The sequence below is a fragment of the Corapipo altera genome, unplaced genomic scaffold (assembly GCF_003945725.1).
Source record: "Corapipo altera isolate COAL_440 unplaced genomic scaffold, ASM394572v1 48b, whole genome shotgun sequence".
NCBI lineage: Eukaryota > Metazoa > Chordata > Aves > Passeriformes > Pipridae > Corapipo > Corapipo altera.
The window spans coordinates 7,579-28,784 of record NW_020884884.1 but is presented as its reverse complement, the minus strand read 5'-3'; the positions used below and the strand labels follow the sequence as shown (position 1 = coordinate 28,784).

Here is a 21,206-nt window from a genome sequence, read left to right as displayed (position 1 = left end):
CTCATTTACAGCCAGTTAGACAAAGAACACAACTAGTGACCAGAACACATACATTAGTCAAAAAGTCAAATATATACAAAAATATATTAGAAAGTGGTTGAGTTTAACCACAGGCTCATGTAAAAAATGTTGTTTTAAATAGCAATAGCAAAAAAATAGCTATTTCTCTATCTGCAACAGTACAAAAGGCAACACCTACATATGAGGTAGCAATGCCAAATTAAAAAAAACCAACAACTTTGGATTGAGGAGCAATTCCTATATTTTCATAGCGTATCTGTCAATACAAATATTTAAATGAACACTTCAATTGTTTCAAGAACTACAACATTAATTTACAAAAACCTTTTTTCAATGAACATTTTTTTTAAAAATTACTGGAAATTGGTTTAGTTACTGATTTCTTCTGCTTCTAAAAAAGCTGTTGCATTTTCAAACCCAAACACTGTACAGAAAAAACGTGGAGGCTTTATTATACACACTTGGTAAACGCTATGGTACATTAAGACATAATTTACAAAGATCAGAATAAGCTGACTGTGGTCATTTGATCCTTTTCTGTCTAATGTGCATTCACTGCACACTTTTGCTACCCCCTGTTCAATGCTAGAGGCAGGACAAGGGTTCACTGCTCACTTCCACAGCTCTGCCCACAGCCAAAGCAAGTGCTTGTATCATCTACTTTCAGGAGTCTGAGCCAGAAGCATGGTTTCCATCCAGGGCCAGGGGCACTACCAGGCAGCAGCTTCAGAGCTCCCCTCAGTCTGTGCTGAAACTGCCTCAAGAATGGGACTGGAGGAGGGGACAGCTGTGCCCCTTCCCTTCTCCCAGTTCTAAATCCCTCAGTCCCTCCTGTAGATGCAGGGCAGGAGTAGTCACCTGAGCCTCCCTGATCAAAAAAAATCCCATTAATGAAAAGCCAGGAGGGGAACAACCACCTAGCTGAGCTGTGCCAGCTCTAGGCCTGGGGCTGCAGGCCCCTCATGTGGGTCAAATCCTCTGCTGCCAGCTCACTGACCAAAAAGACCCTGCTGCTCCTCCAATTCAGGCAACTAAATTGGACATCTGAAGTCAGATGGTACAAGTAACACCAAAAAATGAACTGGATGGAATTTCAGCATTTATTGTATTAAGAAAATAATATACTTTACATCACAGTGCTTAATTAAACGCAATAAAAAAAAAAAAATGTAAACTCGGAATTCTAGATAAAATTTAGCTTGAAAAATTAGGGCTCCAAGAGTTTTTAAAATTCACAATATTTTAAGAATTGAAGTCACAGCCAGTCAGTTCACATAACTCATGTATTTAAGCTTACTTGTAAATACCTTTGACGCACTCCAAAGTTTGGCCTTTTTTTTTGTTTGTTTGTTTTTAAAAGCCTAAATGACAAATAACCAAGTGCAAAGGTAAGAGGTATATTTTATCTGCAAAGAAACTAACTTTAGAAGTTACTTTCCAATCAGGAATCTGGAGTGCTCTAGTAGATGTAAGGAAATATGCGGTATGGTACACGCTGGCAATACCTTTCCCATGCCAAGCCATATTTTTGCTTACAATGATGTTCATCACGAGCTTCTCGATGAACAAGCAAGCAGATGAAATATATCACGTAGAAATACGGCAAAATGTGGTTAAAACCTGTAAAGTAAAGTGAGAAGTTCAATTTGGATACACAAAAAAAAAAAAAAATCCAGAGATGTTGGATATTAACATGTATTAAGGTGGTGACACACACTTGTTAAAGACTTATATTCCTAAAGCATCAAACACTCAACAGGACAGTTGTGTGACATGTTTACATGCAGACAGGAAAAGACCCACAAATCCACAAAAAGTCATCCTAAAAATTTAAAGTCACAAAATCTACCAACTTCACTCTCAATGCATGCAAAGTTTATCAAACCCACATTTTTTCTAGTTAAACCTCTGCAGCACTGAACTGCCCCACACAAGGTTTTCTCTATTTTTGCTGTAGACGTGAGTCCAGCTTTGCTCAGACCACAGTATTTGACTTGTAGGTGGAAGAAGCTGGAAAATGACCCAGAAACGTGTGACTGCAGCCCAGAAAGCCAAAAATTCTGGGCTGCAGCAAGAGAAGTGTGGCCAGTAGGTCGAAGGAGCTGATTCTGCCCCACTGCTCTGGTGTCCTGAGACCCCACCTGGAGTGCTGTGCCCAGCTCTGGGGTTCCCAGTGGAAGGAAGAGTGTGTATTCACTGACCAAAATTGAGACAGAATTTCACTCCTTTGTGTCTGATGACTTTTTTTTTTTTTAAATGTATTTTGCTCAGTCATCCTTACATGTGGTAGCCCCTGGTGCACAAGCAAACTCCCACTTTTGGGGAACTTCATTTAAGAACACTATAGCACACCCACTAGCCTAAAAAATTTAAGGAACAACTACTTAGTAAGCAAGTCCCATCGTTATGATAAAGTGTTAGAAAGACAAGTAAAATCTATAGTATGTCAAATGTACAGCAAGATAGAAAGGGTAAGATGAAAGAGAAAATAGGTGTTGCATTAAACTTATGACACAGAAATTGGCCATTCAGTGGGTTATAGGGTTTAGTATCCCAAATAATTATCACTTTACATTTCAAATCCAGCCAGATGCCAAAACATAAAAGCATTTTTTACAAAATCCACTTTAGTTTCAGAAACTTACCACAGGGTAGGGACCATGCTAGAGCCATGATGATATCTCCGAGATAATTAGGGTGACGAACAAAACCCCACCAACCCGTAACAAGAAGCCCTTTTCCAGTTGCAGTGGGTATAAATTTCAGATCTGTGAATAGAGTATTGTAGTCAGTACAACAGTTGAAATATATATTTAAATACCACAAAGACACACTGTATAGCAACTGAATAAGAAATGTACTTACTGGCCAATTTGGGATCTGCGGGATTCCTTCGGAAATTATTTTTCTGAGAATTTGCACTACGGAATATGTAATACCCAATACCTGAAAATAAATATGATTTATTTTGCATTTTCAGTACTTTCCAGTTTTCTTTGCTTCAACAAAAGAACTCACTCTTATCATTTAAGCCTTTTCCTCAGAGATGCAACTGATATTTTCTCCCAGAATTTTCTTCACAGAATTCTAACAAGATAGAAATGCCATCGGAAACCTGCTCTTACAGCTTACTAACTTTTATAAGATTTTGGAGAAGCTTTTTTTTCACATCTATTTTTTACATTTGTATCTGATATAGTTTATTAATGTAACACTGAGTGTGAAATTCACATAAAAGGTAATGTGCTGCATTTTGTAAAATAACAGCTCTTTTAGCAGCCCAGTATTTTGCTAGTGCCTACACTGTAAATTGACCAACTATTTACAAGTTCACAGCAATAAAAGAACCAGACAATGAACTATCTGATTTTGAAATTAATTTCCCCCATCATTTTCACACAGCAGGTTAAATTTGCTTTTACCAAGGCTGTACTGAGAAAAGATGATCACAATATATTTCAAATAATGACGTTCTTAAAAGAAAAAAAAGTAAAAACCCAAGAAAAAACATTAACTGAAGATGAAAAAATGCTGTCGTATTTCTCAGTATTGCACATTTTAAGTTGTACCCCTTTTTCTTTTTTTCAAGTGTTTAAATTCTTTGCCATGTCTACAAAAAACAGGCAGGTTTTTAAGGTTTACTATTCAGGTAAAAGGGACAAATTACAAGGCTATGTTGGTGCAAACTTAAGGTTGCCTAAAGAGGAGAGGTAAGATCCTTTCTCTAAGCAAGATCCTTTCTCAAAGCACTCTGCTAGAAAAAAAGATGTTTTCCTTTGACATGTGTGTGTAACTGGGGCATCAGGGAAGGAGATGCAAACACAGAACCCAGGGAAAAAGTAAAGCACAACCCACAAAGCACTGACTTCTTTTCTGAGTCACGCACAGTCATTCAGATTAACAGATATGTTTGAAAGTCAAATTCAAAACATTTCAAGTCACTTAACTCCAGAGAGCATCCACCTAAAGATGCCTCTCAACAGAACAATAAGGTGTTCAGAGTCTCATCTACCCTTCATTTAATAAATATATTCATTAAATAGTAGCAAGGCCCATGTATCCACCAGCTCTAATACAGACAATATGATCACTGCATCTGAGCTAAAGCTCCATCTCACATCTCAAAGAAACAAAATCAGTACTAGTTTGTAACAGTAACATTTACTGTAACTTACAGTTCACAACAGTAATTGCGGCAGCAACAGGCCAAGAAATCACAGTAGGATGACCCACTAAATAGAAGGCCTGCAGACTGTAGACAAATGGAACCCACACCAAATCTCCAAATGCCAGCATGAATCCAAATCCATCATGGGTGATGTCCATTGTAGTCAAAACGGCTTCCTAAAAGCAAGGAGGAAGGAATTTAGAATTTTAAAAGCCTCCTTCACTGGACACTGTACTTAGAAATGCTAACACAGTTTAACCAGATTGTCATTTACCTCGTTCCAAAGAGCATCCACCACGTACAGAAGCTGAAAGCTGTTCACAAGTATCATTGACAGGGATGGCATACTTAGATTGTGTATCTTCATCTCAGCCAAGAGCATTGCCAAGTTTATAACAACCTAGTTTAGAAAATATTTTATTTTAAAATTTCCTTGTTTCAAGTGGTCTTTTCAGTTAGACTATAGGACACTTTAACACAGGTATTTTTGAACAACGTTTGAGTTTAAAAAAAAAAAGCACTACAGTTTGCAAGTAACCACATTTCTGAAGCCACATAACCTCAACATAATGAATACTTAAAGAAGGGTTTTCATTTCCCACAAAGCAAAGAAGCTAGAAATCTCCCTAAAGTGAATAAAAATGGTCATTAAAAATTTGGCAACGTGTAAACGTTTTTCAGTAGTTCCCCCCCCCCCCCTTTATAAATATATATAAAATCCTTAATACCAACTATACATAAAAAAACAAGATCTCCACGTAATATTTAAGCAAATAAAATCACCAGGATTACTGACTCACCCAGCCAATTAATCCTGGACGCAGCTCACAGAAGTATTTGAGGTCAAAGCTGCCAATACGAGGGTTTAATTCATGTCCAGTGAAAAAATCATAAATGAAATACCCTGTGGAAAAGACACAGCCTCTGTTAGCAATACTGTTACTTTCATCTGCCACTACACTCAGCACCACAAGTAAGATCCTACTTTTCATTAATGCTCTCTCATTATCAGTTTTTAAAAGCCTTTATATTGGAAAAAAAATGAAGAGTATATGCAAAATACAAAGCAAAATCCATACACTTGGTATTTTAAGACGCCCAAATATTTTATTTATTAGGAGGACTAAACACTTTAGAAGTTACTATTGGCTTATTTCTCCCTGACACTTGTTCCTTATTTTCAGCCTCATCCTGAAGCTCACATCACAGTCTCCATGAACATGATCTTCTGGCATTAATTAATTCTACTTTCCCTCCTATTTCATTGCTTTTTTCTGGGAGAAAAAATTCCCTTAGCTATGATTACCTGTTCACTAAAAGAGATGAAGAAGCAAAATTCCTGGACTTCAAGATACCCTGGACTGAGTTAGCAAAAAAATAAGCACTTTGCAGAACACTTACTGAATGCTACTATGCTACCTGCAGAGACTAGAACTGCACTTTTTGAAGAAAAAAAAATGATAATTTATTTCCCTTCACACACATAACATGCTGCACTGACAACAGAACTAAGGGTATTTGAATACTTCATTGTAATACACTAAGTTTTCTGTCCATAAACATCCCTTCTTAGTCACCCTATGGACATTTATAAAAGCAGTTTCAATGCTAACAGATTTCTCAATCTATCCTTTGTCCTACAAAAACATATGCATATAATTGATACTTTTTAGGAAGGCAGTCTCATGACTGAACCAAAATCTTTTTTGAAAACTCCATTCAGTTAAATAGATTTAAAAGTATGTGCAAAATAAAAGTTTAGAAACACAATGTAATTTTAAGTTCTGTACCTGACTTCCCACTGACAAAATATTTACATTTTTTAGGGGTTTTTTTCAATTCTCAGTTGTTTCAAGAAAAGGCAGGGGCACTATGAAGCAAACTACACAAGCCTCTCAGACAAAAACATACTGAAAACTGAAAGGAAAGAACTGTCCTCTCATCACAGGGGACTAGACCAGCCAAGATATTATTCCATAGAAAATCCAACTAAAATTTTAAGCATTTTAGAGTATCCAAGTGAGAACAAAAATTTGCCAGTTAACTTTTAATATTATCTTTAACATTTGTAGAAATCAAAAGTCAAAGTATTATATTCAAAATCCTAAATCCTACGCTTTAATTCATAAAAATGAAACTGTAGCAGACAATCAGAAAGAAGTTATCCAAAATATTTTATAACTCACCAGAATTTCCACTTGGTGCTAGTTCTTCCTCGGGTGCTTTCAGGGACCGAATGTACAGATAAATGCTCAATGCCAAAGAAAAAGCTGCAGCTGACACTGCAAACTGCATGAAGTGATCATACAAATAATGAAGTTCAAACTGAAAGTATAATAAAATTCCAATAGCTGCAGCAGTGAAAATAAAAGCATAAAACCCTAAAGGATGTAGAAAAAAAGACGTATTAGTCAAAATAAAAAAAATACCTCTCTAGTAGAACCTCCCCAGTCCAAGCTTTCTGCATTTTCCTTTCTTCCAAGATTTGTTCATATTCCAATAGTCTTACATATCCCATGCTCTCAGTCCAGACTTCTGGGGCACAGCAATTTACCTAAGAGACTCTAAGCCCTGAAATTTATTGTGCTCCTCTTCAAAAGGACAAGAGGGAGGAACACTCTGAGCACTCCTACATTTTTTATAACACAGGATCTAATTTCAGTGGAAAAATAAACACTGGCACTACTAACTGATAACAGCAGGTTACAAAATCTTATCAGTGTGACAACTCAGATAACCATATTTTCATCTTTGAGTTTTCATACATACCTTGATACAGATAGCACTTACTAAACCATTAAGTAACTATCAACTCAAAACTTGAACACAAAACTTTTGTAGCCTTTGAGAGTATCAAACCATGTGGAATGGATTGATGCCCTAACACGAGCAGGCAATTCTATACTGCTCTCATGTAAGGACCTTCTGTGAACCCTTTCACAGGGTCACAGTGGCTGAGGTTAGAAGGGACCTCCAGAGCTCATCTAGTTTAGTGCCTCCTGATGTTCAGATGGAACCTCCTGTATTTCAGTTTGTGCCCACTGCCTGTCACTGGTCCTGTACCATAAAAGGTATGAGATAACCTCAACGTGACTCACTTCTGCAGGCTGTAATTCCTCGTTTCCAAGATTTACAGCCACATTCTGCCTTTAAAATGGTCCATCTTAACAGATTATGTTAAACCTCAACTTTTTAATTTAACATTTGGATTCCACTACTATCAGACAACGCCCTTGAACTGTCTAAATCAAATAGGTAGACTGGAGTACGTTCAAAGCATCAAAGTACACTTGCCTATTAAGGTCAGAAAAAGCAGAACTGCTGAAGTACACTAAACCATACTCCTGAACTAGATGAGAAACTTGCTTTATTCATAGGAAGTGAAATCAGTTCTAATTAAGGGCTCTAAACTGTTCTTTGACAGGTAGGAATAAGAACATCTTAAATCAATTACAACATACTTCTTATTAGCCTGTAAATCAGAGACATCCAAGATGACTGAGACACATGGGATGAGATCTCTTCAGATCACTCCTCCTGAACAACAGCCTTTGTCACATGAGCATCACTAACACTTCCTGACAGATATGACAGGAGTCACAAGTGAATGCGGATCAGGTGCCCTGTATAGCGTAATGTCTCGCTCTTGGGGCAGTTAGTTCTGGATGATTAATAACCATCTTCTTCTAAGAAAAGGCTCACCCTAGGTTATGACAGATTTACAACACGTACATTTTGACCATAGAATGTATCTTTCATAATTTGTGCAAATCACATAATGGAATTAATCCTAGAATAAGCAACTGCAACATGCTTACCATTTATCCGGTACTGTAGTTTCTTTCCATTTGAAAGAGGCAGGCCTTCTACAACCTAGGAAGAGTAAAACACTAGTGTTCAACAAAGTACTTTCTGAGAGCACTGGTGGGGGAGGAAATCAAGTACATCTCTGCCAGAAAGACATTCAAATCAAGGTAACCAGCTGGACACAATCAAATCTGAGGACTGTTCTAAAAAAACGTACTTTGGATATCAAAAGGGTAACAGTTTCAATTAAAAACATTTTAGAAAAATAAATCTCTTCCTAACCAGCTTCAAGAAAGCAGAGCTGCTCCAATTATTGTAAACTACTTTAGTGTCCCTTCAGAATCTGCTAGTAGCCCTAACATCACAAAAGAAGGCAAAAGAGCATTTGCCTGATATACATATGGCTAGAATGGTTTATAGCTTTCTGTAAATGAAGATTATATTCTAAAACTTTGGATAGCCATAAGAAATTGAGTATCAAACAGTTTGTGAGTTTAAAGGTCAGATACCTGAAATTCTTCTAGAATTCTATCAAGTTTTATTCATGCTTTGATCTGAATGCCTATATAATGCTTTCTGCCTCTTCTACTGAAAGACTCTGAAATGCACGAATTCTTAACAAACTGTGGTCTTTTAAGTGTACAGAAATCTGCAGTAGCCATATTCCAGATTATGGAAAACTAATTGCTTTTAAATTTGCTGCATTAAGAACACACCCCACCCTCCAGCCCAATGTACAGATGCCCATGTTAATGCCCATTAATCCCCAGCTGCTACCAAACAGCCTACCTTTCCAATTGGCAGCAAGTAGAACAGAGCTTGAAGGAAAAACCACAGAAGAAAAATACCAAACGCCCTCGTCTCCCAAAGACTTTCAAGTGCTGGGAGAGGAGGGAAGTTCATAAGACTGGGGTCATCTTGTTTACACAGCAACAGCAAGTACAATACAGTAGCAGGCAGGAGAAACATCAGCATGAAGGTCCCTGTAAACAGACATCATGGAATATTAGAAGATAAACATAGAAAGTTAAAAAATATAGTTTCAATCCCACTTAAAAAAAAAAGCTTGATATTAACTTTAGTAACAAAGAAAAGGCTGTCTATCTATTCCTGAAGCAAGACAGCAGCAATCCCTAGTCATGTAATGGTACAGAGACATTCTTCTCACTTCCACACAAGGTCATCCATCTACTGAAGGATCACACACTGCATCCCCTTAAAACTGGTCGAAAAACTACATAAAGAACACTTTACTATCAAGTTCAAAGCACCTAAGTTTCAAAAATGTAAAACTTTCGCTTGTTAGTTTCTTAAATCTAATTTAGAAATATTTAGACCTCACTGTGCAAGAGATGGCACAAGATCTTCACTGTATTTCACATGAGAACCAATGTAATAATGGTTCTTGGCCATCATATCAAGTGAGGCACTATCATACCACTCTGAATTCTGCAAACCAGGGTCCAACAACTGGAAAAACCGTTCTCGTCATGACAGTATGGTCAGTAAGTAAAAAAACCCACAAAGTAGTACTAATTTTCAAATATTAAAAGACAGTTTGCACACACACCAATTCTTCCCCCAAACTCCAGCTCCTTTGTTTTTGATGGAGCTTTCTCAATTGGTTTTAATGCCGTAAAAATCTTTTTCTCCGAATATATCTCTTCTTTCTTCTTTTCATCTTTCCTTGAACGCAGGCTGTACTGTTCAAAATGCTTTACTTCCAGGTCTGGTTTTAACTTTTGCTGTTAACGAATAAAAATAAGTTACTAAAATGATTCCCAGTGATTTTACCTTATTTTACTCCAGTATTTTATATTTCAGAAGACATTATTCACTATAAAACACCAATGTACAATGTCTTCTACTTCTTTACAGTACTTAAGTTTATGCATTCACATGAAGGGACTGCTAAAACCAGAGTCATTGTGACCACCTATGCTGTGATTCACATATCAGCAGCAGTTCCAGCACAGATCATGCATTCCCACCCTCCTCCTTTCCCTTCTGCAATAACGCTGTGCATTAACTAACAATTGGGACTAAAGAGTTGATTTGGCTAAATTTAAAACACTTTCCACAGTCAAATATTCACACTGTAAAAGCATCAGAATGAACATAAGTTACCAGAGATGGTTCAATGGAAAAAAGAAAACAAACCAAGAAAAATGAATGTTATGCAGTTCTAGTACTTTTCCCTTCCCAACTTCACCTCCCTCTCCCCTGAAATTTGCTTGCTGGACAGCAAATCTGCTTGACCACAAAGTTTTATATTGCATTCTATTTCTGCCTGATTATTGTAGTGCCTCTGTCTATGAATTTCTGAGACAGCTAAGTTTGAATGCAACATCAAACTACAAGCAAATACAATGTTCATACCTCCAAGATTATGCAGGATGTGTCATTTTTTTCCGTATTTTCAGGTTCACCGTTGTACCTTTTGGTGTTATTCTCACTCGGCTTCTGGTTAAGAGAAGAAATATAGTTTTAGCTTTCTGAAAATAAAAGCTGCATTAAGTGTGAGTGTATAATGAATAATTAAGAACGCTGTCTAGTTTTTTTTTTGTCAACTGCAACTGCTCTGGTTTTCTCCACAGGAAAACAAGTGGGTTCAATATCCAAAGTACAGACAGTTTCAGTTCACAAACAGGAAGAGGAAAAGGTTATTTTCTTTTTTAATAAACTGCAAAATTAAGAGAGAATACAGCTTCCAGGTTATTTTAACTCATCACTAGGAACTGCCAAATATAAAACACATGTCTATTCAATAATGCTAGTGGCAAGCAGAGAAAACTTCAGTGTCCTATATATGGCACTGCTCTGCAGGACTGAGAGTTGGTTTTCCATTAAATATCTTTGAAGAAACAAATTGTCTTACAAAAATTCTTTTAATGAGCCTAGCTTACACAACTCTGGGAAGACACAACTCATGTGTTCTGTTTCATTTCATCCCAAGCTCGGCTGAAAAGGATCGGGTCATCCCAGTTGTACAACAACCAATAGTTGCATCCTACTCCTCAAGTAGAAGCCATAAGAAAAAACCAAAAGATATTTTAACCTTTTTGTCCTAAAAGGTACAAGAAGTACAAAAACTAAGTGTAGCTGTTGGCTATAAACTACTTAAAATGAGCACATGGTCCACAGGCCATGCACTGGGTCATAGAGCTCAAAGCACTTCACTGCAAATCAAAAACCACAGCAATTTCTGTGCCAAAGAGTGCTTTCAGTAGTAGCAATATAGTGAACCTATCTGTTTAGTTTAGATTGATCTGGTTTAGTTTAGCTGAAACCCAACTAACACCTGTCTATTTTTAACAGGTCAGCAGAAGAGATTTCTAGTTCAAGGGACTGTCTTGGTCAAGTGAGGAGCTATCTCAAGGGCACAAGAGGCAGAAGAAATGCTGTTTGTTTCTTAATAGAGAAACATCACCTCTACTATTCTTCACTTACAGATCACCAGAACCATTTCTAACACTCATTCTGAATTTTCACAAAAATGTCAAGAACAAACACAATAAACTTCAGTTAAACATCAGGTATTTGATAAACTTTGAAATCCTTACAGGACATTTTCATAATGCAAACAGTTCTGCAATAGTATCAATCAGCAGGGAAATATTTAAATGTTCCACACTTGAATTCTACAACAGTTCTCACACAGAAGCTGCACATTTTTCATTACTATTGTAAATGAACTGTATATGATAATAGAACTCATTTTATTTAAAATTCTAATACCTCCCTGCTATGTATTGATCAAAACATCTTAAAAATATGCTAACTTCCTTTGCCCCATTTCACAAGTAGAAGCACATGACTAACAATGATTTAATATTAAAAGATAAAAAGAATTTGTGTGTGTTTGGATTCTGAGAACTTCACAGCAAATTCAAACAGAACTTGATAACGTAGGTGTACATTTCAAGAATTTCCTCAAACTCTGAAAGCCAGAAACCCTGTTTTCAAAGACAAAAAAAACGTAGTTCTCAGATACACTTTTGCAGCTAATTATGTTGTTCAAGGAACATCACATCACCTACAGCTGGCCTTTACCACGATAAACCCAGTACATACGAAACCAAACTTTCACAAATAGCAAAAATTTGAATTTAGAAAAAAATCCAGCAAGCCCCCCCCTCCCCCAAAGAACAAACAAAATGAATACCGCTGGTAGAGCTAAGCTGGTTTCCTGAATGGTTTTCTTTTTGTCATCTTTATGTTCTCTGCTTTGGGAAGTAGAACGACGTCGCCCTCTCCCTGGTCGACCAGGAGACCTGGATCGAGATCTGCTGGTGCTTCTTCTGGAGGGAGAGCTTGAGGAAGACTGGCTCTTCCTGTGCTTGAATGATGACTGAGACTAAAGGAAAGCGGGGAAAAAAAGCACAATCTTATCTATGTTCCAAAGAACAGTGTTAGAAACAAGGTGGGTTTTTTTGTAACAAGGGCCCTGGCATACAGCTCTGTGGATTTGTCTCTAATTTCCTTTACTGATGCTGAACAAAGCCTGTTAAAAAGGAGCAACTGCAGCATACTCATTTTGCTGGTAATTCCCAAACAATCCTGTCCCAGGTCCAACTGCTTCTGACAATCCCTATCAGAACTACAGAAATCAAGGTATGGATGTAAACTACCAACGTGAGCACCAAGCCCTTGGGCCTCTCAATCCTTTGCATAAGGAAGTGAATTGACAGTTGTCTCTTAAGCCCTAAGAGACTGCTCTCATTTCCATATTTCCACTACTCAGCTTTATTAATGCATTTGACATTGCAAGATGTCATCACCTGTTTAAGGCAACACAGATCAAATCAACACTAAAAAAATCCAAGTCAGCTAATTCATTTAATTAGATGTGATAACTAATTTCATAAACGGTTTTCCACAAAAGTATTGTTTGATTTCTCTGTTTCCCATGTAACATTTCCAGAATGCAACTTTTGTAATGCACAAATGTTTCATGACAACAAAACGCTTTTCCTCAGTTTGAGTTTGCTAACCTGCAAGCAGAGAGTAACAACAGGTTAGAAAGTCCTGAAGCAGTGATTACCCCAAGGCAGAAACATTTTGGTTCCAAACTAAAAGGCCAGTTACTGGGCATGCACACTGCCACCAAGAAGTGAAACTACAGTTCACATAAAGACACGTTATGCAGGTTTCAGAACAGGCCACAAAAATCCACTACAGTGAACATTCAAACAGGGTTTTTTTTTTTCTCACGCATTATCATATTTTAAACTGAAGTGAAAATTGAAATATGGAGTTTTAAAGGCCTTTATTAGTAATAAAAATGAAATAATAAAGATATGTAAAGAGGAAGGAATGTGCTCACATGCATATGCCATGAACCTTTCTCAAGAGTTTCTAAATGTCATAAATGTAGCAAAATACCTTAAGGAGCCTTTGAGGACCTAAAGCAGGCCAAGCTATTTGCAGATGCTTTAAGTATGTGCTTAAAGGGCACACACTATTTATATTTACAGTGATCCTGAACTACAGGTTTCCATTTGTTTTCAAATTTTCTTCTTTAAAGGTGGAAAAACATCAAATTAGCATCAGCCCTCTGATTACTGCCTTTATAAGGCACCCCAAACTGATTTTTCATGAAGAATGGTGTTATAGAGTTCCCAAAGATCAGTCTTGTTTTTCCCCAAACGCATCACTGGTTTTTTTTCAACACAAAGCAAACAATCAGGCTTCTTTAAAGATGGGGTTTCAGAACTTAACTACCTGAGAGGTCCCATAGGAAAAAGCTAATATTTAACATCAATTCCTTGAAGAAACAGTTAATAAAAACTTGTAAAATGACTATCCAGTCCTGAGTTGTACTTTTAGCGACATCACAAAGTTGGTGTCATCTCCCACTAGAAGCAGTGACACTTACACACCCGTGTACTCACCCTTATATCACTTTCTTTCAGTGCAAGTTCAGTTCCATCTTTGTACTTGACAGTATAAAGATGAGCAACATCATCATAACTGGTCACTTGTACTTCATAGTACAGGACACTTCCTGGCCAACGGCCCATCACCACCTCGCCATCAGCATACCTCCGGCTGGGCATTTTCCAAAAACAATCCCTGGAAAATAAATCAGTCAGTGCACGTGACAGCTAAACATTAGGTTTCATTTCCCCCTACTCTCTTTCTGTATCATTTAGGCTGGAAAGGGGAAACTTTAAACAACTCTCCACTTTAAACAGACGAAAAGTTACGTGACGAGAAAACAGCAATTATCTATTTTCCAAATAGAGTGAAGACTGAAGATACATATTCTGGGAAACTGTTCAAATGTATTAGACTAGTACTCAACTATGATACACAACCTCCATCACCAGGCAGAGCACATATTTGACCAAAATTACATAATGCAGTTCATCTTATCTAGAGGGGGAAATGCAAATTAGATGGTATTTAGGAGTCCTCTAAGCCACTTTCCCTGTGGTTACACTGATATTACAGATGTGATGATTTCTAAACATTAAACATTCCCAATCTCTTCGACACTTACATTTTTTGTCACATTACATTTTTTTTTTTCAATTTATTATGCCAAACATTCGAAAGTTAGGAAGCTTCAGAATTCAGGCTCCTGTCTGGGCAGAGTTATTTTCTCTTTTCCACCCATTTAGCACAAGGCTTGTACTGCCTTTTGCAGGGGCCCATAGGAAAACAAAGTACAGTATCAGAGCAATCACACAGTAACCTGAAAAACTAAATTCTATCCCCCTTTCAGCACCACAAGGTTTTTAGTTGGTATTAGCAAAACATGGTGCAAGTGACCACTACCCTTGCTTCACCACACCGAGTGCTGGGAAAAACCCCACAACTACAATTTACAGAAAATTGCTTTTAAATATAAAGTCCCATATAACTGTTTGTAAAATGCTTTGTATTGTGTCATTGCCTTCTGAAAATAAATATCCAAAGCAGAACATACTTTTAACCTGAATTTCCTAGTCTCAGGTCTCACATATCAAGTGAGGCTACCTTAAAAGTCTAAGGTAAAATACATACCAATGTATGTAATAGCACCGTCTGTACAGCAAATACAGGAACTTAGAATGGGTGTTTGCTATAAATAAGATGTGAAGCCACACAAACTGAGGTGAAAGCAAGTATTTAACTAGATACTAGATAACTAGGTACTCATTCATTACACATTAACTAACCTGCAAGATTAGATTCTTGCAGGATGGGGCTCAGTGAGGTTTTTTAATCAACATTCATTCTGGCATTTTCCAAAGCTGCTGCTGTTAAGTTTTTACACCTGTGTAGCTCTCCAAGTCAAAGAAACGAAAAACTCAGCAAAACTCCCTCATATGGATTTTACCACTAATATTCCAAACTGCTTCAGAACAGAAACATCTGGCCACCTCCTCTGCTGTAAAACATTTGCAGGAGAAAAAAGTAAGTTTTATAATTTGATTTCACTGACACTTGCCAGTTGGAAAATTTATCAGAGTTCTAGTCTATGCTTGTAGGAGCTCTTTCAGCTCCTCTGCCTTCTAACTAGTGTTTCTTGTCACAGTTTCCTGGTAATGTCTTATTCTTTCTGAATTCTCACTCCTTTGACTGTTTTATCCCAGTCAGTTTAACCCACTCAAATACACAGCCCTCTTTCTGATGACTCCATGAAATACAACTTCCATATTTTTATTTCAAATTCTTCATTCACTCCTTTTTCCCCCCATTCTTTCAGCATTTCCTGTCTTTTCTGCCCTTGTTCACCCAAGCAGTTCCAGTCCCTCTTTGCCACCTCTGGGCTCAAGCCTGATCTCAATCCCCATAATGTCTCCTTGGCCAGTTTTCTCACCCAAAAGACAGTTCCTCAGCAGATCCACGTCTACTACTGCTCTTTCCCCAGCCTCCCACAATTACAGCTTCCTCCTTCTCTTCCATAAATAGTCTAAATACCGGTCCTCCAGCTTTCACTAGATGTCATAACCTCACACATGACTTCATTTCCTCTCTGCTGTTGTACTTCCTACACTCCAGCCAACCGTTTCTTCTCTTGACCTGGAGCACCTCAGCCATCATCTGTAAATTTAGAGCCTGACCAGGACAAAGGTGGCAGATCCTCAGACACAGGTGTGAAATACAGAACCTTTGGAGGGTAAGTCCTTTTTGCAAAAGGGAAAGTTTTTTCAGAAGTTGTTATTAAGGACACATACACTGATTTTTACAATTTTTAACAACCACTTCAAAATTTCGATATGAAATGCAATTCTCTGCTAGACTTCAAAATCCAACAGTTTTGTATGCCAACATAAAAACAGCCCAAAGAAGAGGTAACCTGATGATTTAATTCTTGTGAAAGGCAGGAAGACCTTCCCCTCCTCCAACTTGGTTCTAAAAAGAAGCTGGTTAGTTTTAAGAAGTTGAAAAATGTGGTTGGAAGACCTGTAACTAAATCAATGTTATGTAATTCAGCCCGATGTAGATACCACTGATATGAAATTCCTGATTAATAAATAACTTCAAGCAAGTGCAAATATTATCCTCTGACTCAAAAGTAATGGACAATCTTATTAATGGGAAAACATTTTCCAATTCTTTTCCTTAAATATTAAAGCTTAATGATAAGCTCAAACATTAAACACTAAAAGAAGTAAATATAACTTCTTACCCTATCAAAAGTAACCACCTTGTTCTGCACCCCAGCTCCTCCTCATTCCTTCTATCCCACTTCTAAAAGCTACACCGTTTAAAGGCAGCCTTCATCTGTTCAGATAACAGACATGATTACTGACATCAAAAAAAGTAAAGACAGAGAGTCTTTAAAAAAAACACACCTAAGACATTACATTTTGAATTTACTGCTCTTTCAAGCTCTACACACACCCCTGGTAATCTTCAGGGTATCAGCTGGCATCAGCCTAATGTTGACAGTAGTCCTACACAAGACTTTCAATTCACAGGGCTTCAAATTATGTATCCAAGGAAGATTATTTCATATGATGAATCCTGTGCTGTACAGACATCAGATTGCAACTGTAGTTATCTATGAGATGAAATCTGTGTTTTCTGCACCATTATTATTTTCCTTTAGAAACCCTGACTCAAAGGGAATGGAAAAAAAAGATTTTGTATCCTATACCAAGCAAGATAATTAACACAAAACTCCCTGGAGGTTAAAAGTTAGCCAAGAAGGAAAGGTACTGCTGACTCAACCAAGAATGGAATAAGTAAAGAGAAACATGGCTGAGAAACATATTACCCCATGAATCCACTTCTGGTCTATCTTAACAGCACTCTCACTAGAGATGTGGAAAGATATTTCACTGTGGAGAAAATAAGACTGCCAGCTTGCAGCCACTGGAAGATCATACCCCATCATCAGAGGTTGGGTACCCAGTTTTAAGAATACATAAATAAACACTAAACAAGCTTTCCCTCTTCGAAGATCAAAGTTCACACATATTACGTGGTTCCACTTAGCAGTTCTGGGACCTCACCACTGCTAGATAATGTTCTCTATATCAGAGGAAGAAGCCATTTGAATGCAAGAAGAAATGCAGGAGAAGAGAACACTGACAGTCGAGGGTAACAAGACAGACTGCACGGAAAGTTGCTACTGGATTCACCAGGGACTGAGCTGTGCGGGACCTTTTCAGCATCACCACTACACTCTCCACATTTCCACCTCTTCACCTCCAGACGGTGGAGGGACCTCCCCCTGTCCAAGCCAAATCAGCGCCACCACTACAAACAAGCACACATCAGCCTCAAAGCAAAAATAACAACCCATCAAGCCCGGGGCTGGGAAACGAGGGATTTCCCCTTTAAAGAGGCTCTCCAGCGGAAGCACGGCGAGCGGTGGAACGCGGCAGAAACTCTCGCTCCCCGCGCAGGGCCCGGCCGGCGGTGGCGGTGGCGGCGGCGGGGCGCTGTTGACAGGAAGGGACCCACGTGCCGGGCAAGGCCCAGCCCCCCGGCCCCGCCCCGCCCGCGCTCCCGGCCCGGGCCTGGCGCGGGGCCTCCGCCGCGGGGGAAGGGAGGGGCCGCGCCGCCCCTCGGCGGCCTATCCCGGCGCAGGGCCCGGCGCGGCGGCGAACAAAGCGGGGGCGCCCGGCCCCGCCAACCCCGGGGCCCGAACTAGCGGCCCGCGCCGCAACGCCGCTCCGCCGCGAGAGAGGCCCGAGCGCGGCCGCGGCGGCGATCGGCGGGAGCGCTTCCCCGCCACGGGGAAGGCCGCGGAGGGAAAGCCGTGGGGAGGGGCTTGGGCGGGCGGGGGGGGGGGTGTGTGTTGTCCCGGCCCGCGCGCGGCGCCATCCCCGTTACCTGGAGCCCGCCCGCGCGGGGCCGGGCCGGGCCGGAGGCGGATCCGCGGAGCGGCGGGAGCGGGGCCCGAGCGCGCGCCGCGCTGCGCTGAGGGAACAACCGCCCCGCCGAGCGACGGTTACGGCCGCGCGCACGGCCCCGCCCCCTCGCCCGCCCGCCAACCGCGCCCATTGGCCGCGAGGCGCCGTTTGAATCGCGGGGTGGCCGCACGCCATTGGCCGGCCGCACGATGGCGCGGTCCGGCCCCCCCCCCCCCCCCCCCCGTGGGGCGCGCGCACGGCCCCGCCCCGCCGTGAGGGTGGCGAGGGGGGAGTGGAGCGCCTTGACCGCCCCTCCCGCCTCCACTCAGGGCGGCCGGGGGAGGATGGCTGGGAGGGAAGGTCGCTGTCGTTGTCGCTGTCGTTGCTGCTGTCGGTGGGGGCAGGCTCAAGCCGCCTGCGCCACACAGGCCCGGCCGCAGGATGGTAAACAAAACCCCTGTTTTGTTTACGGAGCACTCGCGGTCTCGCCACCTCAAGAGCCGCCTCCGGCACCGCGAGTGCTCCTGCACTGGCCGAAGAACAGGCTGTGCTCCCTGCAGCCCTGCACCTGCAGCATTCAGCAACGCCAAAATGTAGTAAAAAGGCAGTAAACGTACTTCTCTCTCTCAAAAAGAAAAATAAAAAAGTGTGGGGGGGAAGCGTAGGCGGCGAGACCGCCAGTGTTCCTACACTGACCGAACAACAGGCTGTGCTACCTCCAACACTGCACTTCCAGCAGTAAACAAAAGCAGAATGTGGTAAAAATGAGGTAAAAAGACACTAAAAATATCCCCAATCTCTCCAAAAGAAGAAAAGGGGCGGAGGGGGGGGGGAAGCGGAGGCGGCTTTTGAGGTGGCGAGACCGCGAGTGCTCCCACAGTGACCGAAGAACAGGCTGTGCTCCCTGCTGCCCTGCACCTGCAGCACCCAACAAACCCAAAATATGGTAAAAATGCAGAAAAACCAGCCCCTCTCCCTCCGAAAGAGAAATAAAAAAGGGCTAAAAACCAGCAGCATGTGGTTACCCTTGTCCTTTTGAGGCAACTTTCTCAGAAGTGCCATTCGAGTTCTTGGCCAGATTTTGAAATCAGGAAGTCTAAGCAATATTTGAGTGGGCAGATGAAAAATGGGTTGTGAAAAAATTAACACATTGTTCTTAACAGTGAGGTTTAGTGTTCAAATAAGTTGTTTCCAGTATAGGGATCTTAAAAGTGATGAAGTGCTTTAAGTGTGAAATACAGTCGTGTTTGTGTCTGCACGATCTTTATGGACCTCCCAAATTGTCTGAATTTGGGTACAGGCTGACAAGTGATACTCTGTTCTAATAAAGCTTTCTAAATGAAGGAAAATTCCCTAAAGACAAGACCACCATTGTCCCATACAGAAAACTGGCAGACACAGCAAAAATCCCACATAGAAAGAAACACCAACCAACCAACCAACCAACAACAATTTGTTGTTGTTTGTTTGTTTGGGGGGTTAATTTTGTAGTTATAATGTTTGAATTAAGAGTAAGTATGGCAAGCTTTTTTTCCCCTAAGTGATTGCAGGAAATGGGCATTCATGTGTGGATTATTTAAAAATATATATATTTTACTATTTATTCTGTCTATTTTGGCCTTGAAATTTTTAATTTTCACAAGCAAATTTTAAAAAATTTTATTTTGTGTCTCTCCTATTTTTATACCAAAGAGGTCCAGTCACACATTCATTGTATTTTTTACTATGTGATGCAGTAAGAGACGTTTAAATGAGATTAAAAGTTACTCAGTCAAACAAGAATCACGTGTAAATATAGATTTTAATAAATGCAGCCAGAATAAATTTGTTCTTTAGTTTAAAGCAATCAGCTTTATCTAAGAGACATTTGATAATTTACTATGCAAAAGAATGCAAGTGAAGCTTAATTTCTGACTTCAGATAATGTATATTTTGGTTCCAGCTAAGATTTTTGCTATATTACTATTGCACAGTTTACAACCATTATGTTAAAAACTGTTTTCAGTAGTTGTCTAAATTACAGTAACTATTCCTTGGAGTGAGCCTGCTTCATTTTGTTGGCAGAAGAATCCTACAATTAATATGCTTAAACATGAAGGTTTTCAGTTGAAATCTCGTTTAGAGAATAAACTTGCCTTCAGAGAAATGGTTTTGGTTTGGAATTGCTTACTGAACCCAGATTAGAAACCTACTGGGCCATTAAGAACTGTTTATTGCAATTCTGCCAGTGATAATTGGTATACAGTTGAGAGATTATTTCAGAAATATTTATGGGACCATCACAGGACAACTAATAAATGGGACAAATAGGAAATCCAGTCAGGACCATGACCATCAAAATGATATTACCTGTGCACTGCTGCAAGTTAGGTTTCCAGTGTTTGAAATTTGCCTATATCTACATAAAACATCTCAATCTCACAACATAAAACTGAGAAAATAATTCTCTAGGCTTTCATTTTAATGAGAATAACAGAATCATCAGGGTTGGACAAGACCTTCAAGATCACCCCAACACCACAATAATCCCCCTAAACCATATCCCCAAGTGCCACATCCAGAGACACTTTCAGAGACAGTGACTCTTCCAGAGAAGAAAAACACCTTTCCTACTCTGATTCCTGTCTCCAAAATGCTCTTCAGCTGAAGGCAGAGAACGGGGCAGGGGTTTGGGAGGAAGCCATTCAAAAAGCAATGGGAAGTGAGTGTTAGCTATGACAAGACTCAGGAGAATGGTGGAAAACAACACGATAACCAAAAATGGGATCATTTCAGTCTTCTCTAGCAAGGGCCAGGAAAAATTTCATCAGGTGTAAGTTATGGTTCTGAAGTGTCCTCAGGACACACACTTAGCAGTAAAAATTGCTTAAGGGAAAATATAAGCAGCTGGTGACGTAAAATTTCAATATGAA

General features: G+C 39.8%; 1 protein-coding gene across 3 annotated transcripts; it reads right to left on the bottom strand.

Moving 5' to 3' along the window:
* Positions 1 to 244: 244 nt before the first annotated feature.
* LBR (lamin B receptor) lies at positions 245 to 18,340 on the bottom strand. 3 transcript variants are annotated; one of them, XM_027641456.1, is made up of 15 exons: positions 17,600 to 17,813; positions 16,620 to 16,714; positions 13,891 to 14,071; positions 12,162 to 12,353; positions 10,376 to 10,459; positions 9,567 to 9,741; positions 8,786 to 8,979; positions 8,008 to 8,062; positions 6,376 to 6,570; positions 4,990 to 5,093; positions 4,464 to 4,589; positions 4,197 to 4,365; positions 2,887 to 2,967; positions 2,667 to 2,789; positions 245 to 1,641 (listed from the first exon to the last, which is right to left on the bottom strand). In XM_027641456.1, exons 3-15 carry the CDS (start codon positions 14,053 to 14,055, stop codon positions 1,481 to 1,483), a joined length of 1,824 nt encoding a protein of 607 aa, XP_027497257.1. In that variant the 5' UTR covers positions 14,056 to 14,071; positions 16,620 to 16,714; positions 17,600 to 17,813; the 3' UTR covers positions 245 to 1,480. The 3 variants fall into 3 exon arrangements, with proteins under 3 accessions (XP_027497257.1, XP_027497259.1, XP_027497256.1); XM_027641458.1 differs by lacking the exons at positions 16,620 to 16,714; positions 17,600 to 17,813 and adding an exon at positions 18,275 to 18,340; XM_027641455.1 differs by lacking the exons at positions 16,620 to 16,714; positions 17,600 to 17,813 and having other exon boundaries at positions 10,376 to 10,456.
* Between the last annotated feature and the right edge of the window lie 2,866 nt (positions 18,341 to 21,206).